The sequence below is a fragment of the Lycorma delicatula genome, chromosome 2 (assembly GCF_047948215.1).
Source record: "Lycorma delicatula isolate Av1 chromosome 2, ASM4794821v1, whole genome shotgun sequence".
Classification (NCBI taxonomy): domain Eukaryota; kingdom Metazoa; phylum Arthropoda; class Insecta; order Hemiptera; family Fulgoridae; genus Lycorma; species Lycorma delicatula.
The window spans coordinates 139,206,085-139,218,075 of NC_134456.1; the positions used below are offsets into that span (position 1 = coordinate 139,206,085).

Below are 11,991 nucleotides of genomic sequence, written 5' to 3' on the forward strand. Positions count from 1 at the left end.
TAATACAATGTTATTTTCAATGCAATTTTAGTACAAAATTTAATTTACTTCTATTATATCTGTTAGATGTTGTTAATATATTCATGTATGTAATATTAAAAAAATGGTTTATTGAAACTGTTTCAAATAATGAGACAATCAAAAGTTTATAATGATTCAAACAAGATTTAATCTAATATTAGCAGATGAAAAACACTAATTTGAGTGGTACAAATAAACTCAAACTGTGTCAAACATTTTAAAAAGAGTAAATTGGTATAATGTCATAACAAAACTTCATTATATCAACTAGTAAACCAAACAATAGGCAATTAACTTACAATCATTATAATACTATTATAGCTTGAAGTAGTATATTATTAAAATAGCTGGGTAAATTATTTTTACCGATGTTGAGAACTTTATTAATCAAAAGTAAATAATCTTAACTAAATATAACAGGATATTATGAGTTTAATGAGTAATAAAAAAATATCTTTTGTAGTAATGGAACTTAAAATCATAGTACAATTTAAATTACTCTAAAAACAAAACTCCTTATCTCGGTATGGATTTTCCTGATATTTGCCAAAATTCAAATTCTTGACCTTAATTATTCTGATAATCTAACCTTTAAATAAATGAAATATTTGTTAAAGCTAGGTAAAATTATTTCTGAAATAAAATATTACATCTTGGATCTTTCAAGACAGAAATAACAGTTTCCAGGAAACAAAAAATGGCCTGTCGGATCATTGATTGTAACCTGTAAATATGAATCATGTACACTGATATTTAGTAAACTTTATAAAAAACTAAAGCTTTTCTCTTACATGATAAACCACTTCAAAATATACTTCTTATATTGAGAAATATAAAAGCAGTTTATTAAAATTAAAAGCTATAAAACTAAAAGATGATGGACAGTCTATTAAGTTCTGTTTAAATCTATCAAAGCTGTAATTAAGTCTATGTTTATTTAAGCTCTTCATTCAATTTACTTTTCAAAATATTCAACTAGTTTGGTTTAAATTTAATATGATTTTGGAAATATTGTTCGCTTTGGATGATAACTGAGTGAAAAATTTGTAAAAGTGATTGAAAATTTAATTTGTCAAATGCGGCATCCCTGTTTAATTATAACTAAATTAGAAAAATTTCATATACTTTGTAGGTTATTTTCAATGCAATTAGTACAAAATTTAATTTATTTCCATTGTATCTGTTGTATACAGTTGTTAATATACTGCTTTATATATAGTATTAAAAAAAAAGTTTAATGAAGCCATTTCAGATAATGAAATAAATAGAACTCTGTAATGGTTCAAATAAGATTTAATCTAACATTAATGTATTGTTTTGAGATTAATTTAAATTATATTACTCTGGTTTAAGTTTTATTGCTAAAAAAATATATTTTTTACTACAATCATTTTTTAGTTATTCATTAAACTCATAATGTCCTGTTACACTTAATTAAAATATAATTTACTTTTGATTAATAAAGTTCATAACACTGGTAAAAATGATTTACTCAACTATTGTAATAACTTGCTTCTCACTGTAAACTGTAATTCTCCATAGACAGGAATTTGACTTTCTTCTATCTTATACTTACTATTCCATGCTGTTTCTTTAAACTCTAGTTGGGTGTATCTTTTTTTGTTTAAATTTTTTTGATTTTTAGTAGTACTCTGTGGTTAGTGTAGTGTTTTGGTGCAGTTTTTTTACTAATGTTGTTTGTGTTTAGGTGGGAATCATTTATACTCTCACCTAAGTCTTTTCGTTTTCTGTTTTTAATTTTACTTTACATATATGCATTCTATTTTGCTTTTTTGGAAGGATTCCTTGCAACTCTACTTTTCTCTCTTTTTCATTAGTAACAGATTTATTTTTAAATAACTTTTTTTTTATATAATGTAGAATTGGATAATGATTTAATGTCATTTGTTTTCTGGAAAGTTCCCTGACTGAATTACTGATCTGTTAGATTTTTTCTTTTTATTTCTTAGACAATGGCATCTATATTTTGCATATTTACCCTAAAAAAATTTATATAATCTCTCTACTTGCTTAATTTTATAAATATTCTTAAAAGTGTCAAGGATGTAGGTGAAGTGAGGAAGTGGTTAAGATAATAACTACTACAACTAACAATTGTTCAGTGATAATTAATCATTCAACTATCAATACTTATTTTCTGAATAAAATTTATAATATAATAATAATAATTTATGCAAGTCTGCTAAACCACAGACTGCAGACCGCAACTTATAAATGCTGCTATTATTATCATTGTTATAATAGAATTCATAAATAGTAATGTTTGTAATTGAACGTTAAATAACTGAATAATAAAAAATTAAGTTTAAATAAAAAATCAGAATTAATTACATGCTGCTTTTTATTATAATTTAATAATAACAGACTGTTCCTGGTGTCAGCATTATACTATTCTAATTAAGCTATCGAGCCTTTACTTGTTCATATTTATAGCATACAAAGAATTTTCGTATATAACAATCAAATATGAAAGAAAATCAATATAAAAGAAAAATAATGATCACAAATATCACATCAGATTCCATAGTCTTTTATGATTAAAAAATCAAGCGAAAAATAGTTTTATACCCTCGAATCAAATTTATGACTGGAAATAAAAATTTATGACTGGAAATTTATTCAATTTATAAAAACATTACCAGGACTTGATAGTTTTTCTGGTTAATAATGCCTATTACTACCTCAATGAGGTTTATATTAATTTCTAATGCTAGTGTAAATGATGTAATATGCGATTTATATCTAAATCTGACCTTTATATCTAAATCATTAGTTGTTTGTCTTTTGTGTGCTCTTGATATGTATGATAATATTACTAAACCACTGATAAATAAATAAAAATAATAATTTGAAGACATTAATGTAATACAATGGACAAGATTTTAAACATTTTTAGTTATTTTGTAGATGTTTAGGGTAAAAAATTGAAATCAATGTGAGGTAAAAAATACATTCTAATAAAGGAGGTATATTTATTTTACTTTTAACTTTGGGACTGATATATTTCCATCATACATCTTTTGTAAAGGTAAATTTTTATAAATTGGATAATTGGGCAAATCTCTGTTGAGATCAAATGAGTAAATAGATGCTCATATGTAAATAAATATTTAATATTCCCATTTATATTTAATCATTTCATTGAAACAAAACTCATTTTGGAATGCATGATGCTTGGTGCTCTCTGGCCCAAACAAAAAAAAACCATTTAATACAACTTTTATATTATTCTTTTTTTAATAAGGTATTAAATGATTTTTTTCAGTTGCACAAGTGACACTGAGTATATAGCAGTTTAAAAATTATCATATCTCTGGACTGTGTAAACAATTTTTCAATTTTTTTAAACCAAAGTTATTGTAAGCTCAGTGAGTGGAAAATTAAATAAAAGTGTTCAAAAAAAAAATTTTTTAAAAACGTTCGATTATGGAATTCTGTGAAAATATTATACATGAAAAATGGTTGTAAAATTTACTTTTACGGGAGTTTACTGTATATGTACAACAAAAGTACCTGACAAAGAAAGGCATCAGGCTGGTTCTGTTGTGAAAGAGGAGTCTGAGATGCTGCACAAGAATTTACAGCTTGTGTTTGAGGTACAACGAAATCCTTAATTAAAGGTTTTAAAGTGCATGAACTCAATTCGTTACTGCTTGATACATTTCTTGTCATAGTTGCGCTGAAAAACAAAATTGCAGTTGTAGCTACATATTTTTTTTAAACTCTACATATTTATTTATTTTACCACATAAAAATAAATAATCTTTGAAAGTAAAATAAGATGATACAAAAGGAGTGCCATATTAGCTTACATGAAAAGCACACATCAGCGTACATCATTTAATATGTTATTTAAAGTTATTAAAAAATTATTCAACTCTGGGATGGAATATGAAGTTAGCTCACTGAATTTATGAATTTCACATAATAGAAGAAAGAAAAAAGATTTACAAAAAATGTTCATAATTATCCCCTGAATTTCTAAGTTTAATAGGAGCTGACTTCTGAGTTTAGTTAGATAAGTTGTTATTCTTAAGGTATATGACTAGTTTAACCTATTCAATTGTGTGTTCAGATGGCAGCTGAATTTTGAAACATCTTCAGCAGATTTATAAGAAGAAATTAATACTATTAATTTTAATAATTATTGGTAAAACAAATTTGAACAATTTTTTTAATATATTCAAACAGAAAATATGCAGAGTGAGTAATAAAACACTATAAAAGTTATTAATTATAAAAAATTAATAGTGACTCTTGGAAGCAAATTATTCATATAAGTCTTGCCTCTTTCAAATATGACTCAGCTAAGGAAAGAGATGTGACAGAGAACCCTATCCCTTTTCTAATACTGTGTACGTAGCCTGTAATAACAGCATAGTTCATGTATTAAACAAATAAATAAATTCTTTATCATGATCATAAAATAATTGTATATTTTAAAGATGAAGCCAGATTGGTAGGTCTGCTATTGGATAAAAAAAGGAAATGTTCCAGTATTTGCATGGAAACAAAGAGGCACAGGAAAAATCTTAGTTGGATTTGTATTACAAAGTACAAATTATAAATTACAAAAAAAGTAGTTATATACATAAGACCTTCTTGTAATATTAATTGTAAGAAGTAGTGATATAACTAAATAATGATGATAAATATGTAAAATAGTGTACCATAATAAAAATAAAAAAATAACTTTGAAGGTATTAAGTAAAAAATATTTTATTTAGTAAACATTAAACAAGTTTTCAAAAATTCAGATTTATCCAGTTATTATTATTTTTCAAAAACTCGTAGCAGAGTAATATTATTCAAATGCATAAATTAATCAGAAGACCTCTTATATTGTTAGGTAATTTATAAAACAGAAGCTTGAGAATAATTACAAACTAAAACTGATAATTTATGTGAACAATTTTACTTCAAGAACGCTATTATGTAAATTAATATTATTATACCTTTTATAGGTATTATATACCTATTCACACTTTATATAAACACATTGACTAATATAAATTCAATTTATATTGACTAATATTACATTTTACTACAGTGTGACATGAGGGTTATTCAATAATTAAAGAGGCAAATGGCAAACTATTTAGTAATACCTATTTTGTACCTGTACTTTTTTTCTCTATAGGTTAGCAAGTGTTACATGCTTTAGCCACTGTAATAATAATATAACAAGCTCCTTTTTCATAAATCAAAAATTATAAACTGAGTAACAAAAAAATATCTTTGTCTGGTTTTATACAAATGTGTACTGTTATTTTTTTTTTTAAAGAATAAATGATTTTTATTAGCAAACATTATTACACATGTCAAAATGTTTTACTAAAGATTAGTCATCACAAATTATACTGTAACTAAACATGACCATACTTATCATGTGTGAAAATAAAGTAATGAAATGGTCATTTGTATACAATATTTAGTGAGTTAAGCTAGCGAAGCAAGTTTAATACATTATAAAATTATTGCAACATCTTGATTTTTCTGCTAATACTAAACAAATGTTTGGACATTCAAGTAATAAAATATTATGTGATGCAAAATAAAATAATTCATTGAACAAGCAAAGGAAAGTCAAATGTTATATTATATTATATCAAATGTTATATTTTCAAAGTTGAAAAACAATGTACAAAAATGATAGAAAATAGCATGCTAGAAAATAAGGAGAAACCTGTAATAAAGAGGAAACATCCTGCTTCTCTCTCAATAGCGCAATTCTTTTGCATGACAATATAACAAGACCTGCCTCCATGCAGGGGCTTCAAAAGTTGGGTCAAGAGATGTTGCTACACCCATACTTACAGTTCTGATCTTTATCATAAGATTTTTTGTTTTGTTTGGTCCTCTCAAAAACGTTTTAAATGACACCAATTTTGGTAATGATGAGCAGATCAAGAATTGCTCAGATACCAAGGTGAACAACTCTATTACTTCAATAAGAAAATTCTCAGAAGTATGATCAAGTGTTTAAATACAGCCAAAGATTATGTTGAAAAGTATTAGTTTCAAACATTAAATAAACAATAATTTTTCTAGTCAACTGTCTCTTTAATTATTACGCTATCCCTGCAATAAAATCTTTAGTATCTTTTTAATTATTTGCTTAAAGAAAAAAATTGAAGTTCTGAAACTCATTTGTTTTTATTGTATGTAGTATATTTAATATTAACAAGTAGTGAAGGGGTGCATAGGAAATGTGCACTTTCAGTTTTTCTCATCTATTTAATTATACTCCTTTTTGAGAATTAAAAAAGAAAATACAATTGTTTCAGATTGAAATTACCTCAAAATTTGTCACAATTCAGAATCATACCAATATCTGTCAAGAGACTGACTTAAATAATAATCTCAGAAAGTAAATGTTTTTAAAATCAAGCTGAACAAAATTTTATATTCAATAGAAGTTTATTTAATAAGTTACATAGCTAAGTCCTAGTGAGGAGTTCAAGTGATTTATATTGTACTTAAGCTAATCCCTTTTAATTCACCTAAGTGATATTGTGTCATTTTTCAGTTAACAGTTGCTTTTATTTCTTACAATCACATATTTTAAATAATTCCATAAAACTCTATTCCAGTAATATAACAATGTCCTCCTCACTGGTGAGTTTATATTAAAATCCTTTTTTTTTGTAATAAGGACAAATGAAATACTTACTTTTGTTGTGAGGGCAGTTTCACTGGCCATCGGTAATCTTTTCTGTAAGTTGAAAGAAATGTATCCATAGTTATTTGTACTGATTACTGAAATCAAAATTAAATTGAGAATTTTCATTTTTTTTTTTGGATAAAATTACTTTTTATAATTCAACACAGCTTATTAAACCAATAATTAACCGAAAAAAATTGATAAAATACTTCAGTTCTCTTAAACTTCTGTAGACTTAAATAAAAAAAATACTAATTTAAAAACAGCCATGCTTAGTAGTTATTAAAATAAATTGAAAAACAAGAATGTTAAAAAAATCATTCACAAAAATAAAAAATATAAAATGAAAAAATAATAATAAATATTATTTGATAAATAAATAATACTTATAAAGCACAATAGATGAACTAAGATGAATTTCTAAGAATATTTTTAGATTGAGAAAACAGTGTTAATTTTGCTTAAAAGCATCTAAACCATAAAACCTCCTATGCAAAACTTGCAAAAAATCAAATCCAATTCTATATTAACAGTTTGTATTAGATCATTGTGGACAGTATGTTTTTGGAATCTAAGTATGAGTAGGATGCAACAGTTTAGATTTCTTGAAACTAATTTTACATTTTTCTCTTTATAAAAACATTGTTGTTATAAATATATGTTTTTATAATATTTCATAAATATATTTATTTTTAAAAAAATATATACTGTTTTCACATCATCTCCTGATTATGATTGTTTAAGAACTGAAATTTCTTTAAAAAAAGTTTTAGATTTTAAGTAAAAATTTTTTCAAGTGATTTTTATGTTTCCATATTTTCTATTTTAAAAAATATCTTAATATAGCAGTAATGCTATTTACTCAATAATTCAACCATTAAGAAGTTTGAATTTTACTCCTTTTATAACTCACAGATACATATATTTAGAAACATTTCCTTAATGTTTTTAAATTGAATGGAAGTATTTCCATTCTGTTATTTTCATGAGTATCATTTAATTCTAAGAAATTTTTCTTAGACAATTAATTTACATAAGCTTAAAACTTATACATAGCTTATAAAGCTATATTATCATAAAATGTTGCACATGAAAAAAAAATCCCAAATCTAGATACCAGACTTCTGGTACCTAAGCTTAGCATTTACAGAAGTTCATCCAGAATTTCTGAAGGGAGCATAATCTAAACAATTTGATACTATGTATGGATGTACTTTATTACATATGGGTCATATAAAAATTTTTTTTTATCTGATGGCTCCACACTGGAAACATTTCAAGGAAGGAGAAGCATCCTGAAAAATTGAAATATATAATGAAAGGATTAAATGGTAAAATTTGAATTTTTAATTAATTAAGGTGGTGAATGTCACGGGGGGGCTCTGCAATGGAGCTGAATGGGAGTAGGCATTCACTCACCTCTTCCAGGTAGACTAGACCAGACCAGAGTCCGTAGTTAACTTGTTTAAGTAACCCAAGTAAGGGTTTATTAAGCGGTAGCTGAGTTTATTAATGGAACTAGGTCTAAATTTTGTTGTTGTGATCCACACTTTTTGTGGGAAGTTGTTGTTATTTGCCTCGAATTACGAGACATTCACGTAAATGGCTCATTAATTAGTAGAACTAGGCGTGGGGTTCGCGCTTCCGCATTTAGGCTCTTAGCTTAGTTCTTGAGGGCTACGAAGTAGTGTTAGGTGCCCGAGCCTTCTTCGGAAGGTGATTTTACTGGAGCGGAATTACTGATGTAGATGGCCCTCAGGGCATCTGCGTCGGTGGCATCTCACGAGGCCAGACTGAACACTGTGGAATGTGATCAGTACGAGGGCAAGAAGATGACCTTCGTTAAAGCCACTACTGGCAAAGAACGGAGGGGATGGTGTAGCGACCGGACACGCTACGTTGCCGGGATCTTCTCCCCTCAGGGGGGAATTGAGATGTTAATTAACCAGTTTACTCCCGTTAAAGCCCAATAGGGCTAGCGACAGGGGGGGTTACCGGAACGTCACTAGGTGGGTGTCTAATCAGTTTAAATTATAAGTTTCCCAGCTAGAATTTTCTACATTTAAACTACTTATATATACTGTTCAAGGTTAATATTTTACAATATTATGAACATCTTTGTTCCTTTCTGTGAATATTACAAAGGTATAAAAAATTTTTTAACAGTTTCATGACAGATCAAACCATTAGCTTCAAGACTTATCCACAAGACAAAATTGTTTTATTTCGAGTACAGATTTTTAAAAATATTATATATTAAATAGAAGCTTCCAACAATGTATTTTTTCTGAATGGCATAATTAGCCCATTAAGACTGCTTAATTTCATTGATTATTATTTAGTGCACAAATTTAACTTCAGGTAAATCGATCAGATGTTACACAAGTCTAAAATAAATTATATCAACTTAAAAATATGTCTAGGTAACAATATAAATAAAAAAATCAACACTTACATATTCTTATATGTTAAATACTAATAAGTTTTTTAATAAATAGATAATTGAGTAGTAGATAATTGTATTAATAAAAAATATCTGTAAAATGTTGAATGGCATTCTAGGTGGCTTTGCAAACATACTTTTGTAATGTTTTATACTTTTTTAATATTCATAGAAAGGAACAAAGATCATACATATTGGTAATAAGTTATAGCTTCTGTGAAATGTTTGAAATACTGATACAGTACTTCTTATAACAGTCGATTCCTTTTTTCTCATTGCTTATAAGAAAAAACACACCGGAGTTTTCATATTTCTTATGACGAAAAGCATATCATTTCTATCATAACATTTACAAAAAAGTACAAACAAATAAGAATTAATGAAACCGGATATGAACTACCAAACATTCAGATTTCATTCAAATTTAAGTAACTCTTACATTTATTATTTTGTTTTATTAAGAAATTATATCAAGAAGAGTTAGTGAAAAATTCATTAGTTTAGCTTACTAAAAAAAAATGAAATAGATTAATGCAAACTGAATTTTTGCTGTGTAGATAAAACATTGTTTGTATACTTACGCATGCAAAAGAAAATTAAATAACATATTCAATACTATAGTACGAGTATAAACTCAAGAATTAATTAGGTAGTAAAACAACATATTCACAAAACACATATACTTGCAATCTGAGGTAGTCTCTTGTTTACTTACATTTAAACAATAAACAGATGAAAAAATTTTTAATGCTTCTTTAGGGCGTGTGGTTGATGGCAAATTAAAGAAATCATGAGGAATTAGTTATGCTTCAGTCAACACGTATGTTTGCTTGGGTGTGTCTTCATGCTGTCTGTCTTTCTGTAATGACTCAATAAACAAAATAAATAATTATTTTGATAAATCAGATATTTTTTTATCACCATTAAATGAACTAAATTGAAATTTATTCTAAACTTTGAATATTATTACTTTAGATATTATAATAATATTAATAATTATGCTATTAATAATAATATTATAATTTTAATACAATCAAATGAGTTTTATTAAATCAACTGGATCTAGTGTGTATACCTACGCACAGTTTAGAAACATTTGTATGTGCATAGTAGTCATTTATATTTTAGCATATTAAAATTCTATTTATTCCTTTAATATTTACTTTAATGTTATATGATGAGACTGAACTACACCCAATTACACTTCAGTGATGGTCTTGGTTGACTAGTCCTTGATACAGTATCATTAATTTATTCTTAAAAACCAAAAAAAACCTAATAATGTGGGAATTGAAACAAATGAGTAAGTACAATTTTTGGTATTTGGGTAAACAATTAACTACCTGCACAAGAGAAAAATGAAACAATCCTTCTGTGAATTGATCATCCCTCTCTTCCTTTCTCTACCCTATTCAGATCCTTATCCTTCATTGCTTCTTCCTTGAGCAAGTGTAGAAATTGTGTCAGTTGCTAACTCCATTAGTGTTGCAATGCTGAAATCTTCTAGAAGTCAGTGATGTAGATGTTTCTTTATTGGGGTTTAGTGAGTCAGCAAGTCTGTGATGTAGCTGTCTAGGCAATCCATTTCCTATCCAAAGGTTGTTATTGGCTGAGGATCCATCAGTTAAAGCAAGACCTCTTCTGCTCCTCCAAATAAGAGCTGATTGATCACCAATCAGCTGTTATTATATATATATATATATATATATTATTGTTGTTAGGTACATCAATACCCAATGATCAAGGTTAAAATAACACAGGGTTTTGTAAATTTGGTACACCAATATCTATTGTTTAAAGCAATTTCATTGTAATTTATCTTATACTTAATTTTGTTACTCTTTTCAAGTCATATACAACTTTGAAATTAACATTTGTTAAAAACATAGAAATGGGAATGAGATAACTTTTCTTCTAAATAACTTTAGAAGATTGGAATTAGCCAAATTGTTATTTATTCCACAAATGCTTCTGAAATTACTTTCAGAATAACTTTACTTCTGGAAAATTGATAACCATGAAATAACATATAGAAGCTTATTGTAAAAAATAGTAATAATGTTATTTCTTGACTTTTATATTCTAAAAGATTTTTAAAATTTTAAAAAGTACATATTCACTATTTTTAAAAGAATTTCATTCTGTAAACTACAATTTTTTTTTACTTATTTACAGATTTTGACTTTTTATAACCTTCATCGAACACAAAAATTTTTACTTGTTAATTTTTATTTAAATTTTTTTCATTTAGTTAAAATATTGATTGCTACAGTAAGAACAAATTAAAAATTACAATAAGAAAATTAATAACTATTTTTACGTGAAAGTATATGTAAAGTTAACAAATTTAATGTTTTTGTCAAATAAAACACTGCAGCTATATAATGTAATTATATATTATGTTTATTTATTATATATAACTGTTGCATTATTAATCATCGTATTTCTACATCACTATTTTCTTTTGACCTCACTTAATTGATTTTGTTGTAATGAAGATTAAACTTACTGCTTTTAATTAAGTTTTATGAAGTTCTGAAAAACAAAAATAGATTGCAGTTATGTGTCATTAATTTTCATATCTATTTTGTTCAGGCCACACACCACTCTCTTGAATGTGCCCCCACAACTTCCTCAGAATAACATTCTTCTCGCTTCAATTCATGAAAGAGTAACTAATCAAGTTTTATGTACTTATCAACAGGAAATGAAAAAAAAATTTAACTGAAAAACATTCTATTAAAAGAGCACAAACAAATCATATATTATCTGGTATTGAAAACATATTTCAATAAAACCCATTATTCATATAATCTTCTAAAAAAAATACAGCAGTTATCAG

General features: G+C 26.4%; 1 protein-coding gene across 8 annotated transcripts in view; it reads right to left on the bottom strand.

Moving 5' to 3' along the window:
- The window catches only part of LOC142319261 (uncharacterized), a 57,031-nt gene that overhangs the window by 44,525 nt on the left and 515 nt on the right, over nucleotides 1–11,991 (bottom strand). For 3 of the 8 annotated variants that reach the window (XR_012755152.1, XM_075356313.1, XM_075356312.1), the window contains exons 1-4: nucleotides 11,659–11,918; nucleotides 9,865–10,017; nucleotides 6,716–6,801; nucleotides 3,556–3,721 (exon numbers count right to left, since the gene is read on the bottom strand). Coding sequence is in view for 2 of the 8 variants with exons in the window: in XM_075356313.1 (XP_075212428.1) it covers nucleotides 3,556–3,721; nucleotides 6,716–6,783 (234 nt within the window). In the remaining 6 variants the exon portion in view is untranslated. Of the gene's footprint in view, nucleotides 1–3,555; nucleotides 3,722–6,715; nucleotides 6,802–9,864; nucleotides 10,018–11,658; nucleotides 11,919–11,991 lie in introns of those variants that run through there. The other 5 variants (XR_012755153.1, XR_012755155.1, XR_012755156.1 and 2 more) reach the window with 4 other exon arrangements.